The sequence below is a fragment of the Tenrec ecaudatus genome, chromosome 4, assembly GCF_050624435.1.
Source record: "Tenrec ecaudatus isolate mTenEca1 chromosome 4, mTenEca1.hap1, whole genome shotgun sequence".
Lineage (NCBI taxonomy): Eukaryota > Metazoa > Chordata > Mammalia > Afrosoricida > Tenrecidae > Tenrec > Tenrec ecaudatus.
The window spans coordinates 69,531,805-69,552,645 of record NC_134533.1 but is presented as its reverse complement, the minus strand read 5'-3'; the positions used below and the strand labels follow the sequence as shown (position 1 = coordinate 69,552,645).

The window sequence follows — 20,841 nt, the reverse complement described above, 5'->3', positions numbered from 1 at the left end:
GCTTTGAGAATAGACATTCAAGTGGGCACATAAACCATCCCTTCATAACGCCTCTTCCCTACCACGGACTGCGGCTGGGATTGGTCAGCAGAAGCTTAAACATCTGGTCAGCTCAGTCCTTTGGGGTGGTTGGTGTTTTCTAGACACCCCATCAAGATTGATTGGCCTCTTAACTGAATTAGCCAGATGTGTAGGCATTGTATGCCCTTTCCTCAGCCTCCCTCCAATGTTGTTAGATGGAAGCAGACATGCGATTAGCATGTTTGAAGATGGTGTGTTTTCAGTGCATGAACAAAAGCTGCCGCCTTCTGCAGAGACTGTGACTCTACCCCAGACGTCAGCAGTATAATTATGACTGCTAAATTCAGCCCAGACCCTGGGCTCGGCTGCCTTGGTCTCAGCTGTCATTTGCAGGGAGGGGGAGGGGGCTACAGAAACCCAGGACCCACGCTCTTATTATAGTCCACTTTGAACTGCGCCGTACCCAGAGCCCTTCCTTCCCCGCTGACAATTGCTCCCAGCTGCTTTCTAGCCACACAGCCTCCCGCCATGTCGGGGTCAGTCTGTACTGGGTTACAGGGACAAGGGAATGCATCTGGCCTCTTGAAAGCCCACAGCTTCCAGAAAACCTGCCCCAAAGAATCTGAACCTAGGTCCCCACACTCCCAGTGCCTGTGTCATGTGTGCAGAGCATAGCCCCATCTAAACACCTTTCTGAGCAGGAATCCTTGCAGGAGTTTTTGCTTTTGCCCCTTTATTCACCTAAATCTGTGTGTTTGAATATTCATTCCCATGCCTTTTGTACCCCCTCCTTTCTCACCAAACTGGCCTATTTTCCGTAGAATAAACCATGTTCCCAATAGTTCTCTTGCTGCGTAATGTTCCACAGATAGAAATGTTTCACACTGAACATTCCTCCTTTTCTTCTGGAGTCCCTACTGAGTGAATGGCATCATCTCCCCAGTCAGTGGCCAAGCAAAACAGCCTGCTGTAAATAAGGACAATGGCTTCTCCCTCTTCCACCAAACCCTGCATTTCTTAGAGCTTTCTCGCAAGTTCATTGTTTCCTCTGTGTCCCTACCACCCTAATCCAGGCTTCGTCATCGCTCACCTGGACACTCCTGTAACCGCCTCACCGGTCTCCCTCCCTCCAGTGTCCCCTTCAAACCAGCCTCTTACCACACAGAACCCTGTACGTCACCACTTCAGAACCTACAGCAATCCCCCAGCACCTGTGAGTTAGGCATGCCAGACACTCTTTCTGCCATAGAAGGGCTGGTGAGTTTGAACCGCCAGCGTTGTGGGTAGCGGCACAAAGCGAAACCCACTTCACCATCAGGATGCCGTGATAGGCCACAGGCCCACTGACCTCTCTTGCCCAAGTACAGTGATCTTCCTGCCTCCATATCTCTCCTCTCCATCTCTCTACCTGTTAAACTCCTTCATAGCTTTCAGACCCAATTCAAATGTGTCTGTTCTGGGGCATTGTTCCCAGCTTCCTACTCTTCACTCTTTTCTCCCACAGCAATTTTAGTAGACAGTTTTTATTGTCTTAAAAATTACAGTTCATCGTACACCAGAAGAATTAAATGGTGCCCACCTGTCACTCCCAACCTCTGATCCGGGGCACAGTACATGGACGCTCCTAGAATGGAAGAAAATCAGAGAACAGAGCTCAGGTTCTTAAAAAGTCAAGATTCGCTGGATCACTTGAGACTGGAGGCCTCGTTGAGACTGTTGCCCTGAAATAATCTTTAAACTTTGAAATGAGATTATGCCCTAAGGTTACCTTCTGGCAAAATAACAGGTTGGCATACAAAATAAAAGGTACACAGGGGCTTCAGAAAGTTCATGGGGAAATTACATTATCTTTTTATTCCATTTTTCCACGAATTTTTTGAAGCTCTCCTGTGTTGTCCATGAGTACGGTGCACCATTTACAAGCCCTGAAAGATACTCTTTAAACCTTGAATCGAAATGATCTCCTGAGAAAAACAGCAGATTGATGCACCAAATAAATATATTGCCCTTGAATATGGTCAACCATTAAAAAGATCAGCAATAATTCTCGGGCTAAGATAAGGGAGGAAATCTAGGGTACTAGCAACAGAACAATCAGAACACAAAGAGAATGTTGACACATTGTGAAAGATGTAGTTAATGTCACCAATTTGTTAAATTAGCAAATGAGACCTAATTTGCATAAATAGATATTTTTAAATTACAATTGGAACGTTAAAAAAATTTTAACACGTAACTCCACACAAGACAATCTCTCTTCTGCTCCTCTGTTCCCAGTGTGGATAGCCCTGGGCTGCTCTCTACCCTGAGAAGGTCATTCAGACTCCCCTCTGTCTACTGAGCAATGGGCTGTACTTATACTGTTGCTGAGACCCATTGTGGAAAGAAGTACTTTGTACTTGTAATTGTAGTTAAAATAATAACTATCATTTATTGAGGGTGCCTTTGTGGCTTAGGCATTGAGCTGCTAACCACAGGTCAGCAGTTTAACACTACCAGAAGCTTTTTGGGAGAAAGATGAGACTTCTGCTTTCATAAAGAGTTACTGTCTTGGAAACCCACAGGATCAGTTCTAGCCTGTCCTATAGGGTCGCTACGAGTCAGAGTTGACTTGATGGCAGTGAGTGAGATCATTTATTCAGTTTTTAACTATCTACTAAGTTCTGGAACAACACTTTTAGCCTTTTTTAAACTAAATAACACTTGAGGGATTGGTCCTATTGGTCCCTACATTTCCCATATGCATAAGTAAAGTTATCAGGCTGTTAAGTAACTTGCCCAAGGTCCACCACTAGGAAGAGGCAGAGCCATTGCAGTGTGTCTGTAATTATGATCTCGGTGGGCAGAATTCCAGCCGAGGTCCCCAGAGCCTATACAAGGGCTGGCATGAAGTAGGTGATCTGAATGAATGAGTGAATCCGTGTTCTTCCCATTGAACTTGCCTTCAGGCGTGTGCCAAGAAGTATGGATTTTGTCTCATCTCTTAATGCCCAGCTGTACACAGACATGTTCCCTCCTACTCAGTAACAAACTGCCTGGAACCCTTTCCTGGCTCATATTTACAAGAGAATGTGATAAATTCCGTATTGATCCCTACTGTTCCACTGTAAATTTTGCAAAAGATGATTAAATAGAGCAATAGAGTCTGCAGGCATTGTGGCTCAATATGTTGTGGACTGGTGTATCGACCTCCTCCATCCAAAGACAGCCAGCGCCTATCCCTGCTGCCCCAGACCAGTAATTAAAATCCTGTGAGACTGGGATTTAAAATCCAATCATATCCCTGAATCAAGCCTTCTAGCCTCCCCGTGTGACGAGTGCAATAAGGTAGCGGCAGGAGCATGTTTATGTCTGTGCTGAAGCAGTCCCCGTAGGGTGGGTAAGAAATGGCTGGGTAGGCCTGCTGGCTAAATCACTTCACCCGGACACCACAGCCACTTGTAAGACAATCTGTAGGTACATAAACAAGTCCCAGGCTATAAGAACAAAACATGCGCGCAAAAATCACAAATTGTGTTTCAATGTACACTTACGTTCCCAGAGCCAGTGGGTAAATTAAGCAAGTGGTTTGCCCTTGATTAAAAAACATATGGCCTTGTCCGTATGTTTATGTTTAAGAACAGAACTCTTCAACTTAAGCCAAGCTACTCTTGTGTTGAGACCCGTATGAGGACACAAGATACTACTGAAATAGGCATGTCTCTCTCCCCACAGCAGGATCAGATGTTCCTTGAGGGCAGGATAGTACCATCTTACTCACCTTTGTCTCCCAGCACCGAGCACAATGCCAAGCATAAATAAGGATCTCAAAATATATCTTTGAATGAGTGACCAAAGAAGCACAAATGACGATATGTAAGTTGTAAGCCTACCAAGTGGCTTGAACACTTCCAGTGCTGAGGAGCTCGTTTGTTCCGGAAGCTTCTCGTATTCTATCTTTGTATGTTCTGATGGTTAAAACTTTCTTATCTTGCTCCACTTCTGGAGATGTTAATTTTATCACTGGATTCTCATCGAGTGGTGCTAATCTCTGTTGCATGTGATAGCTGTTCAAATACTGGGAAGTGGCAGGCAGGTTTTCCTGACCTGTCTTATGTCCAGCCTGGTCCACCAGTTCTTTAAGCCATTAGTCTCATGGAGATGTGAAACCAGTTGCTGTCTTGATTAGCCTTCCCAGAACCATCTCATCTCCAGATCTTCTTAAACCCCTGACTTCCCACTTATCTTCATTAATTTTCATCACACTTGCTTCAATTCTTAATAGCAATCTCTATGTGGTACCCTCCCCACCTTACTGAGGAACGTTGATGGATAGTGGTTATACATCAGCCTGCTCACCACAGGGTCAGCATGGGAGAGAGATGAGGCTTTCTGCAGTCACGGAAACCCACAGTGGCCGCTCTAATTTGTCCTATAGGGCCCTGGACTCTGTCTGACCTCTAGGGTCACTATGAGTCTGTGTGTTTGGTTTCTTTGAGGCCCACCTTAATGATATCTGCAGATTTGATGACTAAGCCATCCCTGGGATATCCAAGTCAGGGCTAAACATGCTAAGCAAGCTTATTTGCTGCTACTGGAAACATCTTTCCAGCTCACCTCTGATATGTCAGTTAGCCTTCCCTTCCCCTTGGGTCTGGTTAGGCCTCTTGTCCCTCACTAACCCTCCAAACTTCATCAGTATGTCTACAGGTTTGTCCAAAGACAATCCAGTCAGATACCCGATGAAGTCCACATTTACCCGTATTGCACCTGCTTGAGCAAACAGATAATCCTAATAAAGTAGAGAGGATATGCAGTTATGGTCTGGCTGATTTAGCTTCTGTGACTCTCTAGATCAGTGGTTCTCAACCTTCCTAATGTCGCGACCCTTTAATACAGTTCCTCATATTGTATTGTGGTGACCCCCCACCATAAAATTATTTTCATTGCTACTTCACTGTAATTTTGTTACTGTTATGAATCAGGTGACCCCGGTGAAAGGGTCGTTGGACCCATGAAGGGGCTGCAACCCACAGGTTGAGAACCGCTGCTCTAGATCTTCTCCTTGCCTAGCTCCTGAGTACCTTCTGCTCTGCTCTTTTCCAACTGGCGCTGACATTTCCCACCTCCCAAGCTGCGCTCTGTGTGGCTCCCTTGGAAGAGGAGACGGGGTCGTTGTTGTCATCATGATCATCATCTCCTCTCCACATCTGACATTTGCCACACCACATTGGCATTGTTTCTGCCCTGTCTGTCTTCTACCACCAGTCTGGGTTCCACCCAAGAGCAGGAATAGTCTGAAAACACTGTATGCCCAGTTCTACTCAATGGCCAAATCTAGCCATGGGCCAATGCCTCTAATCCCTAAACTTTAGAATCTGCCTCCCTGAGAGCAAGGGAGCTCATCAGAGGGTGTCCCTTGGGGCAGCTAGCACTTCCAGATGTCCTACTGGGAATAGCTGAAGTGGGTCCCCATTGAGTTAGCCCCCAGGTGGGGGAGACCTGAATGGGAGGTCACCTCTTTTTTTTTTTTTTGGTCACCTCTTTTAGGAAGCTATCTAGCCAAACCTACCTCAAGCAATTGTTTTACATTATCTTGGAGGCATCTGAGCACATTAGAACAGGGGAGGAAAGACGGCTTCCTCCTTTTGAATCATCAGGACTCCGTGCAAAACCACAGAACACACCCCCATCTCTTTATTATATAAATAATATGTACTTATATATATGTAAATATGTGTTTATATTTAAATACATACAAAAGAGATTGAACAAAACTGTATATACTTAAATATATACAAAAGACAGACTAATATAATAAAATTCTTACTTTTAAGGCCCAACTTTACATATAGTGTGATCATGAGAAAATTACTTCAACCCTCTGAGCCCCTATTTCTTCCATCTGTATGATGTATAATTCAGACTGTATATAAAGGTCTTATATCCAGCAAATATTAGCCTATCTGCTTGTACCTTACTCTCCCCTAGATTCAGTTAAAGTCATCTGTAAAGTGGAAAAAAGGAAATACCTTTCCTTCCTTCCTTCTTCAAACTGTTGCTCATAATTAAGTGCACAGAGAGTAAGCCCAGGCCAGCACCTATGTGCTCTGTGTGTGTTCTTGTTTATAGGGAGGCATAGATCTGCAAGCGTTCGTGTACGTGTGTGAGGTGTGCATGTGTGCCAAACTCTGCTCTGGAGTGGAGTTTATGGAAAGAGTTAAGGCAAGATATTAGGAGATCCAAGCTCCATTCCTAGTTCTGCTACTTCCTATAGCATCCTGGACAAGTCTCTTCTCTCTTACGCTCAGTCTTTGGGAATACAAAGGGAATCTGTCAGACTCTAGCCTAAGGGGCTATGCTATACAGTTTACCTGTGAAGACTAAACAGAGATGGAAACTACAAAACAGAGCCCCTGGAAAGGGGGTACCATATATCCTCATGTATACGCTGACCCAAATATCAGCCAAGGCACCTAATTTTACAACAAAAACTGCATAAATATGTGCTGAAAAACTCGGTGTGTTCACAAGGATATACAGTAAGTAGGGAGGAATATAGGAGTCCTGGAAGGGAGAGCACTGGGAGCTGAAGGAGTTGGGGAAGCATCCCAGAAGGCCGAAGTGTCAGCACTGGGTATGCTGTCTGAGAGACAAGGAGTTCCAGGCATGTGAAATGTGGGGGCACAGAGGTGCACGACTTCTCTGATGGAGTTATTCTATCTGTCTTTGAATGCTTCCATTGACGAGGTATGCACAATCAAAAAGAATTGATCAATTCCCATTGACATCACTGATCATGGGAAAGGTGTTTCTCGTATTCTGAAAAATCTGGGGACTTGTCACTGGTCAATGAGACCAAATGATCAACATCTACCCCAAAACAAGCAGAGAAGGAGGAGAAGGAAAAGGAAGTTAGATCAATGGAAACAGAACAAACAGAGTGGAAATAATGACAGTGTTAACATGTTGTGAAAATTGTAACCAGTATTATGGAGCAATTTGTTAAAAATAGTTAAATAGGAACCTAATTTGCAGTGTAAAGTTTAACCTGAAATGATTTTCCCTAACATTTTAACTTCTTATTGGAGGTAGTAAACGGACTGTGGGTGTTGAAAGGGTGAGAATCAGAATGCAGGGAGTGAAAGCTGGTCATGAAGATGTCAAGGAAGAAGGGTGTGCACGTTATTACAAGGAATACTCTAAAGCTGGTCTCTTTTCAAATCCCTTTTGAGCGTTTTCTCCTCAATTTTCACAAAACCCTTCAGAGTAGACAAGCAGTGTCAATACCACGAGAACCCCTGCTGTCAAGTCGATGCCAACTCATAGTGACCCTGTAGGACAGGGCAGACCTGCCCTGTGGGTTTCCCAGATGCACTCTCTACGCGAGTTAAAAACCTAGTCTTTCTCCCTCGGAGCAGCTAGTAGTTTAGAACTGCTGACCTTGTGGTTGGCTGCCAACAAGTAATGGCCACCAGAGAAGAAAAAGAAACACTTTTGCCAGTGAGTGGTAGCCCCGCCCCCTCGCCGAGTGTTGGGAAGGAGCTGGCTGAATGTAGGGGGAAAGATGAGTGGGGGGAATCCCTGTGGTTGTAGAATGAGAACACTAGCCGGGCGGTACGGCCAATAGAACCTGGAGGCCACCCCAGTATTCTACATAATAGCTTGACATATTTGTATGGGCATGTATTGTTGGATTTTTGTTATGGAAAGCGCTCTTTTACACGTGATCTTCTTTGACAGGCATAGAGGTATGCAGAGGACCGGGTCCATATTAGAACAAGGAAATCAGGAGAGGAAGGAGTGACAAGCCACCACCTCCCTCCTTTCCCCTACCAGAGTTTGTGGCTCTTTCTGCCAGCACAGATCTCTCTCTCTCTCTCTCTCTCTCTCTCTCTCTCTCTCTCTCTCTCTCTCTCTCTCTCTCTCTCTCTCTCTCTCTCTCTCACACACACACACACACACACACCACACACCCATCCGCTTTTGGGATTCCCTTCTTAATTCAGTCTCCACAGGCAGGACTAATGGGTTCTCTCACCAACTCTTTCTCCTCACTTCCTTACCCACAGAGCACAGAGGGTTGGAGCCTGACTTAACCTATTCTGCCATTCACGCAGCGGGAGATCGGACCCCGCAAACAGACTAGGGCCATTGGCTTGCAGAAGAACTCTTCTTGAGCCAGAAGTACGGCCATCTTCTGAGTGACCTCAGCACATGGCACGGTGGAGAGAATGTAGTTCCTTTGGTAAATATTGGTTGAGCACCCCTTCTGTGCCTGGCCCCGTGTTTCAGACACAGCCCCTGACTTCTCAAGGCTCTCAGCCTGGGCGGGACATGGTGGGGGACACAAAGGAGAGTCCCAGCTTGGAGTGGGAGTGAAACAGAAAGGCTTGGAGGAAAAGCTTGAACCAAGCCTTAAAAATGAAGCAGGTGTTTGTAGGGAAGGGGCCGGAGGCAGAGGTGTGGGCGCAGTCTGAAAAGAGTTTTTCTAAGTGGAGTGTGGCAGCCCCTTGAAGGGCAGGACTTTGGGGCTGGCGATTGAGGGCCTTCCACAGAGCCAGGGTGGCCACCTGTTTCTGATGCTGTGGTGAGGAGGCTCCTCTTAAGGAGCTGGAGGAGCTCACTGGAGAGGTGTTTGTCCACTTGCGAGTCTGTGACTTTGGCCGACCAGAGGCTGGCACTGTGGTAGAAAAGGCCTGGGGGCGCCTCTCCCACCAACACCATGCCCACTGCCTCTCCCTGCCCTGGCTGAGGAGACCTAGGCCAGCCCCATAGCACCAACAAGGGCCAGCCCCTGACTCCAGCCCCCACTCTACTTTCCTGGCCCAAGCCCTATTGACAGATCCCCAGAATCTGAAGGAATTCAAGACAAATGGTTAAGAGGATGGAGTTAATAAAATTTGAAAAATTGAGGCCTGTCACTCCACTAAACTTTTTTCAATACCACTGACAGAAACATATTTCCCCAATGAGTGACCTTCCACAGCTGTAGCGGGCAGGCGCAGCCTCAGCAGCGCTGCCAGGAAGCCAGTCTGCTATTTATCAAATATTATAGGCTGGGACACACTCATCTGGAGCAGGGTATGGAGGGGAGGGGTCCTGCACTACACTGCCTGGGGTGCTCCAGGTGTTTGCCCTGGCCCTAGACAGCCAGTGGGAGGTGACGGATGGCCTGCGATTAGCACTCCCCACCTCGGTCCAGCCCTTCACTTGCTCCCAGAGGCCTGCCCCTCCAGACCAGCTGCTCAGCCCAGAGGGGCCCTGGGTAGGAGGCAAGGGGAGGTCAGGGCAGGGCACAGGCCATCCTGGTGCCCCCAGAGAGGGCAGGCAGTGAGGCCCAACGTGGTTATTTATTGGAGTGTAATGGTTTGTGGCCCGTGGTCGTGGAGGTGAAATCGATCAGTTGTAGAAGTCAGGTTCTATCAATTATTACAGCAATTAGTCAAGTCAAAATGAAGGTGCAGGGTTGGGGGACTCCTATTAGATGGATATTATCCTTGGGACCCCACCTCAGCTTTCTTAGAGCGGAAACACACTGCCTCAGGCTCTAGCACCATGGGACACCAGGCCCACTTTCCAACACCCCCCCCCCCCATGCATAGTTGGGATGGGACCTGAGCTAAGAGTCTTCTGGGCTGATGACAGGCCCCACACACTTTGAAAGGTGCCCCTGTGCTGGGTGGCCCAGGTGCAGAGATGTCCTACCTGTCCCCATCCCACCCTTTATGAGAAGTGACATGACTCCTACTAGAAATTACTCAGTGGCCAATGTTTATGGCACACATTTTTCATTCTGTACGCAAATATAGATCACTGACAGCGCTTGTTTGAAGCAGCTAATCTCTCCCTCTGTGCTTTCTGCTGCCTTCCCCGCCTCTTCTGTCCAACCATGCCTCTCTCCCATCCGTATCCATTTCCCCACTTAGCTCTCCTTTGCGCTGCTTTTTACTCTTTTCCAGAGGACTCTTTCTTTTTTTGCTTTTTATTAAATTTTTAAAATCATTTTTAAGGGCGCGTACAACTCTTATCACAATTCATACACACATCAATTGTGTAAAGCACAGTTGTACATTCATTGCCCTCATCATTCTCAAAACATCTGCTTTCTACCCAACCCCTGGCATCAGCTCCTCATTTTTTTCCTCTCTCCACCCTCCATACTCCCTCCTCCCTCATGAACCCTTGATAATTTATAAATTATTATTTTGTCATATCTTGCACTGTCTGATATCTCCTTCACCCACTTTTCTGTTGTCCGTCCCCGAGGGAGGAAGTTATATGTAGATCCTTGTAATCGGTTCCCCCTTTCCCACCCACCCTCCCTCGACCCTCCCAGTATTGCGCCACTCACCACTGTTCCAGAAGGGATCATCTGCCCTGGATTCCATGTGTTTCCAGTTCCTATCTGTACAAGTGTACATCCTCTGGTCTAGCCAGATTTGTAAGGTAGAATTGGGATCATGATAGTTGGGCGGGGAGAAAGCATCTAGGAACTAGAAGAAAGTTGTATGTTTCATCGTTGCTACATCGCACCCTGACTGGCTCGTCTCCTCCATGAGACCCTTCTGTAAGGGGATGTCCAGTGGCCAACAAATGGGCTTTGGGTCTCTACTCCGCACTGCCCCCTTCATTCACTATGATATGATTTTTTGTTCTGATAATGCCTGATACCTGATCCCTTCGATACCTTGTGATCGCACAGGCTGGTGTGCTTCTTCCATGTGGACTTTGTTGCTTCTGAACTAGATGGCTGCTTGTTTACCTTCAAGCCTTTAAGACCCCAGATGCTATATCGTTTGGTAGCTGGGCTTTCTTCATCACATTTATTTATTCACCCGCTTTGTCTTCAGTGATTGTGTCAGAAAGGTGAGCATCATAGAATGCCATTTTAAAAGAACAATGTATTCTTGCATTGAGGAAGTACTTGAGTGGAGGCCCAATGTCCTTCTGCTACCTTAATACTAAACCTATAAATATATGCATATAGATCTACTTCCCCATCCTCATATATAAATATATTTACCTATGTACATGCCTGTATTTAGACCTCTATCAATGCCCTTTGCCTCCCAGCTCTTCCCTCTATGTCCTTTGACTTTCAGGGACTCTTTCAAACCCCCATTTCCACTCTAGCCGATATGCAGCGGCAGAGCTCCCCTTGTGGCTGCTCCTAAGAAAGGAGAGGGCTATTCTCCACTTAATTGTAGCTCCATCTCTACCTTGCTGTGGTACAGGCGCTCTGCGGGAAGAGGATGAGGCTGTCTGCCACTGACACCTTAGCCCTGGCAGAGCCCCTGGGTGCTGGCGTGGGTCTGAGAGGGTGGGGAAGATCAACAAGCTGCTGAGCACTTTGTTCTTCCTGAACACCCATGGTACTGCCTGTCTGTCCTTCCTTCTGGGCACAAACCCCACACATCCTTGGTACAGCTAGGTACTCGTTTCATCACCGAGTGCTCCTGGAGACGTGAACCCTCGGTAGCCTCTAATCTTAACGCCAGGAAGCAGGGCCTGCTAAAGAGACAGAGAAGGAGTGGTCACTGGAGTGAGAGGAAAACCTGAGAAGTGGTTTTAGAGAGACCTCCAAGGCGAGAGTGACCAAGATATCCGTTACGACAGAGAAATCGAGAAGCATCAGTACAGCTGTGCATTGCCTTTGTCAGTGCCCCATCATCCTGCATGCAAGGCCCTGCAATAACAAAGTGCCCAGTAAATGATGTGAGTGAAAGGAGGTTCCACCTGGGCCTTCAAGGACTTACCACAGATACCTTCCTGCTAAGGAGTTGCACTTTGTCTTATAAATGATGAAAAGCCATGCACAATTTTTTCAACAGGAGAGTGTCCACACCTAATGGTAGTAGAGAATTGACACTTGAAAATTTGGGGATAAACTTGACCCTAGTCTGAGCAAATAATTAATTAGTCTTCTGACCTTTGGCTAGTTATTTCACTTCCTGGAGCCCAGTTCCCATGTCTTTAACATGGGGGTCTTAGCTCCTGTTCTTCAGGGTAGTTGTGAGAATGAAATGGTATGAGTGTCTACACCACACTTGGAAAAGTAGAGGAGGCAGACTCTCAACCAGATGGATTGACTCCGAGGCTGCAGCAATGGGCTCAAGCATCCAAGCCGTGTGAGAAGGCCACAGGCGCGGGCAATACTTCGTTCTGTTGTGCGTGGGATCACTGTGGTTGGAACAAATGGATGGTACCTAACAACAACAACATACTCTATGGAATGTCAAGTAGAGTATATACTCTAGTAGTATTAAGTACAACAATTAAGTGTAGAGCATATACTCTATTGAGAGTATTAATTATAGAACCCAGTTCCTGGCACAGAGTAAGTGTTCAGTATGCCAGTGGCTGTTTATTAGTCATAGTTTTGTCTAGTCAGCACCTTAATATCCTTCAAGTTCAGCATATATATCATCCCCTTTGGGAAGCCCTTTCTCCAGGGAGTTGGCCACTATATACTGTGTTCTTCTATACTACTTTTTAGTGTACTATTTTCAAAATACTCACCACCTAGACTATAATTGGCTATATCTCTGTCTCTCCCCTTTGAGTAAAGCTCCTCGACAGCAGATCTTAATAAACGTTTTACAGTGTGACACATAGTAAGTGCTTAGGAGTGTTTATTTGGAGACCATTAGAATGCTCCAGATGGATACAGTGAGCCTAAACTAGAGCCATGGTCATGAGAATGAGGAGGAGGTGTGGTCAGTAGGTATGTTGGTGGCAATCTCATTGTTTTAAAATGGGGTGAATGTTGAGTTTGGGATGGGGCTATGATAAGTAAAGAAGCTGGAATATATGAAGAAGAATGCACTATCATGATTAGGGAAAGGCTTATTAAGAGCCTGCAATATGTAGATAACACACCTTGCTTGCTGAAAATGAGGACTTGAAGCACTTGCTGATGAAGATCAAGGTCTGCAGCCATCTGTATGGATTACAACTCATTGCAAAGAAGACGCACACCCTCACAATTGAACAATAGGTGACACCATAGTAAATGGAGAAAAGATAGACGTTGTCAAGGATTCTGTCTTCCTTGGATCCACAATCAATACTCATGAAAGCAACAGTCAAGCGATCAGAAGATGTGTTGGATTGGGTAAATCTGCGCAAGACCTCTTTAGAGAGTGAAAAGCAAAGAGGTTATTTGGAGGACTAAGGTACACCTGACCCAAGTTTGTCATGGTATTTTCAATTTCCTCTTTGCATGGGAAAGTTGGGCATTGACTAAGGAGGACTTGTGCTGCTGGTGAGGAGTACTGAAAGTGCCATGGACTGCCAAAAGGACAAACACGTCTGTCTTGGAAGAAGAGTGATCCTTAAAGGCAAAGATGGCGAGACTTTGTCTCACGTACTTTGGACATGTTCTCAGGAGAGACCAGTCCCTGGAGAGGGACTGGTAGGACAGCGTAGAACAGCCCCATTGGATTTCCAAGGTTATTAATCTTTACAAAGCAGGCTACTTCATCTTTCTCCTGTGGAAGCAGCTGTGGATATGAACCTCCCACCACTCAGTTAGCAGCCAAGCACTTACGTAATCACTGTACCTCCAGGACTCCTTCAGTCATCATTTACTCGCTGCCTGCTGTTGGGCCAGTTCTTACTCATAGTGACCCTCTACGACAGAGTTAAACTGCCCCTGTGGGCTGTCAATATTTATAGGAACAGAAAGCCTCATCTTTCTCACCTGGAACAGCTGACATTCTCAAACTGCAGACCATTGGATTAGCAGCCCAATGCATAATCCACTGTATAACCAGGGCTCATTGATCATTAGGGAATTGAAAGTCAACACCACAAGGAGATACAACTTTACACCACAAGCATGGCTAGGATCAAAAACACGTAACAAAATGTAGGGGAGAATGTGGGCAAATCAGAACCCTCATACACTACTGATAGGAATGTGAGATGCTGTCTCACCTGATCGGACATAGCGTTACCACATGGCAAGCAGTTCCACTTCTTGCTATATACCCTAGAAAAATGAGAACATGTCTCCACACAGAAACCGGTACACAAATACTTATAGCCACTTTATTCATGATACCCAAGATGGGAACCATTCAAGTGCCCATCAACTGAGAAATGTGTAAATGAACCATGGTACATCCATACAGTGGGATGTGCTGCCATAGAAAGAATGGCGTACTGCAACACAAAGGACCTTTTGAACATCAAGCCACCTCGTGATGTATAGCAGTGTCCAGAATTGGCAAATTCATTCGCACATGAAATAGTTCAGTGATTAACAGTGGTTAAAGGGAGGGGGAATAGGGACTGAAGTCTCTTAGTGGGTAAAGGATTTCTCTAGAGTAATGAAAATGTTCTAGAATTAGATAATGATGATAATGCAACATTGTTTATATTATTAAACATTGAATTTTTTACTTTAAAGGGTCTAATTTTGTGATATTTGAATGAGTACCAATAGTACCTCTCCCCAAAAGGGCATTGTGTATAACCTTACCCATATTTCCTTATTGATAACAGAAGTTCCTTGCCCTGCACGTGCTTCCTGTTCACTGCCCCTTCCCTCTTCCCGTCCTGCTCCTACACAGAGGTAGAGGTGTAGCGCTTCCTCTGCAGCCCAGGCAGACGGTCACATGTAAATGCTTAATAAATGGTTGCTATTGCTGGTGTGCTGACCCAAGCCATAGTGTTTTCAGTGACCTCATATTGCATGTAAAAGCTGGACAGTGAATAAGGAAGACCACGGAAGAACTGATGCACTTGAATTAGGGTGTTGGCAAAGAATAAAAATATGCCATGGACTGCCAAAACATAAGTAAATCTGTTTGGGAAGAAATGCAGCCAGCGTACTCCTCAGAAGGCTGGATTTGCGGCTGCTCACATACTTTAGGCGTATGATTAGGAGACACCAATTCCTGGAGGAAAGGAGAAGGGCAGCAAAGATGAGGAGAGCCCTCGGGGAGGGATCGGCACCATGGCTGCACAGCAGGCTCAACTATGGCAACGATGAGGTTGGCGTCGGGCCATAGTTCACTGGGTGCACAGAGTGGCTGTCGATGAGTTGGAGCTGACTTGATGACAACCTAACACACACACACACACACACACACACACATTTCTAGTAAGTTTATGGGTTCTTTAAGAACAGAGACCTTTAATTCATAACCATTTTGATTCCTGGCGAACATGTTTTCACAGACTGGAATTTTAAAACATTTTTTAGAATGATGAGGGCAAAGAATGTACAGATGTGCTTTACAAAATTGATGTATGTATGGATTGTGATAAGAGTTGTATGAGTTCCTAATAAAATGTTTTTTAAAAAATTTTTTAAACATTGATTTTTTTTTTTTTACTGCCCATCGGCAAACTGGGTTGGGTGCGTACTCTGAGCCTGGCCTTCTGCTGACTCAGCCTTGCCTGTGAGTTTACTTTCCCCAGTCTGCCCCTTCGGAAGACTTTTCTCTCTCTATGCAGTGCTTCCCTAACAAGAAAAAAGAAAGACTAATTCACTATTTGACTTTCCGTTTGACACATGTATTGAGCAGCTCCTGTGAGCAGGGAACGGCTTCTTTCTGTTTCTGTCTTGCTGTTTGGAGTGCCTCTGGGGCAGGACCAGATTTGATTCCTCTGTGTCCCCAGGCCCTGGTCATTCAGTGTTTGCCAAATTGAATGGGATGGATTGGTTTTTGAAGAGGAAAGCAAGACACCCTTGGTGACTGTGGAAGGGCAGAGTAGTCTTTTCTCTGTGACTGCAAAGCCTTGCACAAAGTAGATGTTTTATACGGGATTATCAGTCACAGACATTCAAAAGTAGGAAGGAAAATGCAAGCTGTTTGTCATATTCAGAGTTTGTCTTCAAATCACTGGAACTAATGATTAGAGGAAATGCTACACACACACATTCTAACATCTACCTTCGTAATGGACATGGAACTGTGGATTGGCATAACCAGGTTGTTGATGATGGCAACATTACAGAGGGCGCAGCTGACTGTGGATGGCAGGAAATACCCAGTGATAAGAGAGTATTCAGTGTTATTTGTGTACAGCACTGTTCCATGTCAGTAGCATGTTTGTGCACATGTGTGCATGTAGGAGCCCAAATACCCTCTACAACGGTATCAGAAAGGGCTAAGAACTGGCTTCCCGGAGCTGCTTGATATGTTTTCTCATTGGTCTACCATCTTTTGGATTTGTACTGTCAAATATGTCCACGAACACACTACAAGTGAGACCCTGAAACAGGGAGCTCGGGTGGCGTAGCAGTTACACACCAGGCTGCTCCCCACAAGGTCGACACGTTGGAACCCCCAGCCATTCCGAGGGAGAAAGATGGGACGTTCCACAACCTTGAAGAGTGTGGTCTCGTGTGAGTTCCAGAAGAGGCGCATCTAGTGGGACAGGAGCTAGAGGAATGGTTTCTTGGCATTATGGCGGGGGAAGTGGGGGGGGAGTGGGGAGCTTATAAGAAGAAGTGTAAGAAAGAAGAACATGTTCTGAAATTGATTGTGGTGATGATCGCACAATTCTTCTTGATATGATTGAACTAGTGAAGTATATGATATATGGATTAAATGCCAAACGAACTGTTTAGAAATGAGTTTCAGTCTCAGAAACCCACAGGGGCAGTCCTACTTTGTTTTATAGGCGCACTATGAGACGGCATCAACTTAATGGCAGTGACTGAGTGGGGAAGCCACCTTCACAAGGAGCTCTGACTTCGAAGTGGGTTATGAGTTAGACTGTGAGCCACAGCTGAGCAATTTGAACCCACCAGCGTCCGCATCAATAGTGGTAGCCTGAGAAACCCACAGGGACAGTTCTACTGTTTCCTGTTGGGTCGCTGAGTCCAAACAGACTCGATGGCTGTGGGAAGCTATTTGCAGGAAAGGACCCTGCTGATCCCTCATGGACCCTCTGACTGTTTCACTTCTCCTCCAGGAGCCAATCCCCTGCAGAGAAATGAAATGGGACATACAGCCCTGGATTATGCCCGAGAAGGGGAGGTGATGAAGCTTTTGAGGGCTTCTGAAGCCAAGGTAAGTCTGAGAAGCGGGGGGGGCGCCTGTGGGCACTCCGCATCATTGAGTCTCTTGCTCATTATGTCAGGCTCCGTACCAGATGTCACGTCTTCTGAAGTGATTCTTCTCTGTCTAATTGAATCTGATTCCCAGGCTAGTCAAGAACAGGAAGCTGCCCTGTTAGGACCAGGGAGGGGCCTGACCCACTTGTGCCTTAATTAACTTTAGAATTCAGCTTTTGAGGTGGTGGGCTTCCCAGCCCCTGTCCATAGGAGGAGGCTAGTACAAACAGTTAGTTCCCATAGGCTCATGTATTCGATCGCCTCCTCAAGCAAGCAGTTGTTAGCACCTATAGCACCATTCTCTGAAGCGCTCCCCTCCGCACACGCTCAGGAAGCCCTCGTCCAGTATCTGAACTTCTCTTCCCACCAAAACGCATCGCCATCTCCATTTCGAACCTCGCAGTCAGACTGTGTTTAATAAGTCTTAAGACTCATCTGAATGACGGTGAGGCCATTAGCATAGGGTCATAAGGGCACCCAAGGGTCTGCTGAGAGACCGAGTTTTATTTATTTGTTTAATCACTTTATTGGGGGCTCGTACAACTCTTATCACAATCCATGCATCCATCCATTGTGTCAAGCACATTTGTACATTTGTTGCATCATCATTCTCAAAACATTTTCTATTTGAACCCTTGGTATCAGCTCCTGATTTTTCCCTTCCTTCCCCCACCCTCCTTCCCTCATGAACCCTTGATAATTTATAAATTATTATTATTTTTCATGTTTTACACTGAATGATGTCTCCCTTCACCAACTTTTCTGTTGTCCCTCCCCCAGGGAGAGAGTTATATGTAGATCATTGTGATCGGTTCCCCCTTCCTCCCCCTGGTATGGCTACTCTCAATATTGATTCTGAGGGGTTTATCTGTCCTTAATTCCCTGTGTTTCCAACTCATATCTGTACCCATGCACATGCGCTGATCTAGCTGAATTTGTAAGGTAAAATTGGTGTCATGATAGTGAGGGGTAGGGGAAGCATTAAAGAACTAGAGGAAAGTTTTAAGTTTCATCGGTGCTATACTGCACCCTGTCAGTCAAACTTTTAAACTCTCTGCAAACAGGCCGTCTCCTCTTCCCCTATCCACAGAACTATAACTGAGGAGATAACAAGAATAAGCAGAATCCAAGAACTAGGATCACAAATCTCAGAACCAGCAGGGAGCTTAGAAGTCAGCAAGTCTAGAAATTGGAAATCTTTTTGTTTGTTTGTTTGTTTGTTTTTGAAATTGGAACTCTTAGCAAAGCATTAACAAATCAGAGGGAAATAGAGTGTTCTGGTTGAAGAGGAAGTAGGCCAGAGACCCACCCAGGAGGCCCATCCTTCCTTTTGGGTGGCCTCTGAGGGCGCTCTTCTGTGGACCACAGGTTTTAGAACTCTAGATCTTTGACCAGTTGACTTGGGGAAACTGGAGCCCAGAGGTGGGATATGGCTTACTCTTGACCCAAGTAAATCACATCAAATCTGAAACAGAGTATTGAGCACAAGGTCACGTGGTGGGTTCAGGGGCAGGACTGGGATGGGGAAAGCTCCTCTCTGATTCTTAGTCTTGAGTTCTTTCTAGCCTCAAGGAGTCTCTTGTCAGTCCGTTGGCTAAAGTGCCTGGAGATTATTCAGTGTGGCAGGTCCCACCTAGTGGCAAATATTCTCTGTGTCTTGAGTAAGAGCTCGGCTGCCTGGACTGAGACAGAGAAGGTGTGTGTTCTGCCCCCAGCTCCACCCGCGCACTGACTACCTGACTGCCTGGGCAGCACTGCCCCTCAGTGACCCTCAGTTTGCCACTGTGAAACGGCAACCTTGGACTGCATGGTTTCTACGTAACTGTGTGTGTTAGTCAGGAGAAAGTCGATCATGGTGTGATAACAAACAACCCCAAGTGTCAGCGATTTAAAACAACAGAGATTTGTTTTTGTCCTCTGCTATGTATCTTTGCAGGCGGGCAGGGTGTCGGGCTAGGCTGTGCTCATCATAGGCACACGAGGACCCCAACTGACAGCAGCCACATGTAGCGTGTCACCAGTGGCTTCCAGAAGCAAAAGAATGGTCTGGGAGGTTTTGCACGTGTGACCAAATGCTTCAACTGGGACCGGAACCATTTACTGCCACTCATATCTAATGGCCATGTTCCTACCCAATCGCAAGGTGGGCAGGAGAGTGAAACTCCTGCCTTGTGCCTAGCAAGGGAGAGCCAGAAATCATTTGGGAGCCAGCATCAGCCATACAATGTTTGTCTCCGTGGGACCCTTGGTCACTGTCTCAGAGTAGTTTTCTGTGGGACCGGGCAGAACTACTCAATCCAGAGGGGAGGCGCTTGCCTCCCTTCACTCAGGTTTTCCACCTCCGGAAGCAACCCAGAAGTCAGACCAGATTCCCCAAGCGCCTTGAGGAAATGATTGAACGCGGTTTTGAATAGTCTCAGAGGCTGCTAAGTTGCTGTCCCCTGAGACACGCACTAATCCTTGTCCAAAGTACCCATGGTTTGTCAGGTGGCGTGGCAGTGCGGGCACTGGTCCATGCAGCACAGGTGGCGGGCGGCACAAGGGCTGCTGAGGAAGCCTAAGCAAGCTATGATGATGGCTGGTGCAGCTCTCCTTTCAGAGGGAACAAATGACAGTGCTGCCCGTGGGCCTGTCGGCCTGGGTGGAGCGCCCAGGGCAGCGGTAGACACCGTAACCTAGTAGAACAGAGAGCCCTTAGAATCTGCAGAGGAGGGCGGTAAGGGTAACAAGAGGATCTGGATCCCTGTGCCTTCGGGACAGGCTGATGGCCCCAGAAATGTCTGGTCTAGAAAGGAGGTGGAGGACCGGCTGTGTGAAAGGGGATGGGAGTTACTCAGTGGCAAAGCCCAGTGCAGGGTCAGGCGCTGCGGGCGGCAACTACAGGGAAGAGCTGTCTCTCAGCGGCAGGGGCTACCTTTAGAAGCCAAAGGACCCCATAAAGCCAGTCCAGGGACCCTGTAGCCTCTCAAGTAAACCGCCATTTGAACTGCAGCCAACCTCTGTGCCCAGCCTGGAGTTCCTCCATCCTGCAGGGTCAGCTGGCCTCTCCCCAACTGCTCTGCTGTCCCTGCAGATTCTGTCCATGGGATCCGGCCGTCAGCTCTGCCTCACATCTACTTGGTCGCCCCTGCTTTCTACTCAGCTTTTTAAAAATGTTTCCCAAGCAGCAAAAACAAAACACGTCTTCAAAATTGTGAGGCAGAGTTTCCAGGCAGCTGCTCCTCTCTGAGGGGGCCCTGCAGCTGTAACATAATGGCCAGCCTGAAGCCCCCTTTCCTGACTCTTTGTCTAGACCTGGGTTCCTGCTGCTCTGATCTTATCTGGCTCCCCTTGCCCTCCACAGGGACTCAGGCTCCCCACCCTCACCTCCCCCTCTGAAGTCACGTCTTCCTATACTTGTAAAAGTCATGTGCACTCATTACCGAAAACCTGAAAGTAGTCAAAAGGACACTGAGCAGAATCCAATCATTTGAATGCATATTTATTCATGGCACCCACCTGGCTGTACAGAAGGAAGGCAGAGGAGTACACCCTCACGAAGTGCACAGTCTGATGGGGAAGCAGACGAGTGAAGTGGGAAGGACACCTCTGAGGGATTAGGGGACTTAATACAAACGCGGTTAGCCCTACTCCCTAGATTGAACCATTATTAATATTGTTAATAACAACGACTTGTTAATAATCATAACTACCATGTATTGAGGGTAGCTGGGCATTATGCCAAGCTTGCTTTTTCCTTCTTTTTATTTTCTCTCATCCTATAG

General features: G+C 46.6%; 1 protein-coding gene across 1 annotated transcript in view; it reads left to right on the top strand.

Annotated features, from left to right (window-relative positions):
- The window catches only part of CLPB (ClpB family mitochondrial disaggregase), a 158,296-nt gene that overhangs the window by 92,611 nt on the left and 44,844 nt on the right, over nt 1-20,841 (top strand). Inside the window, exon 6 of the mRNA XM_075546224.1 lies at nt 16,936-17,033. Within this exon, the coding sequence (XP_075402339.1) occupies nt 16,936-17,033 (98 nt within the window). The remainder of the gene's footprint in view (nt 1-16,935; nt 17,034-20,841) is intronic.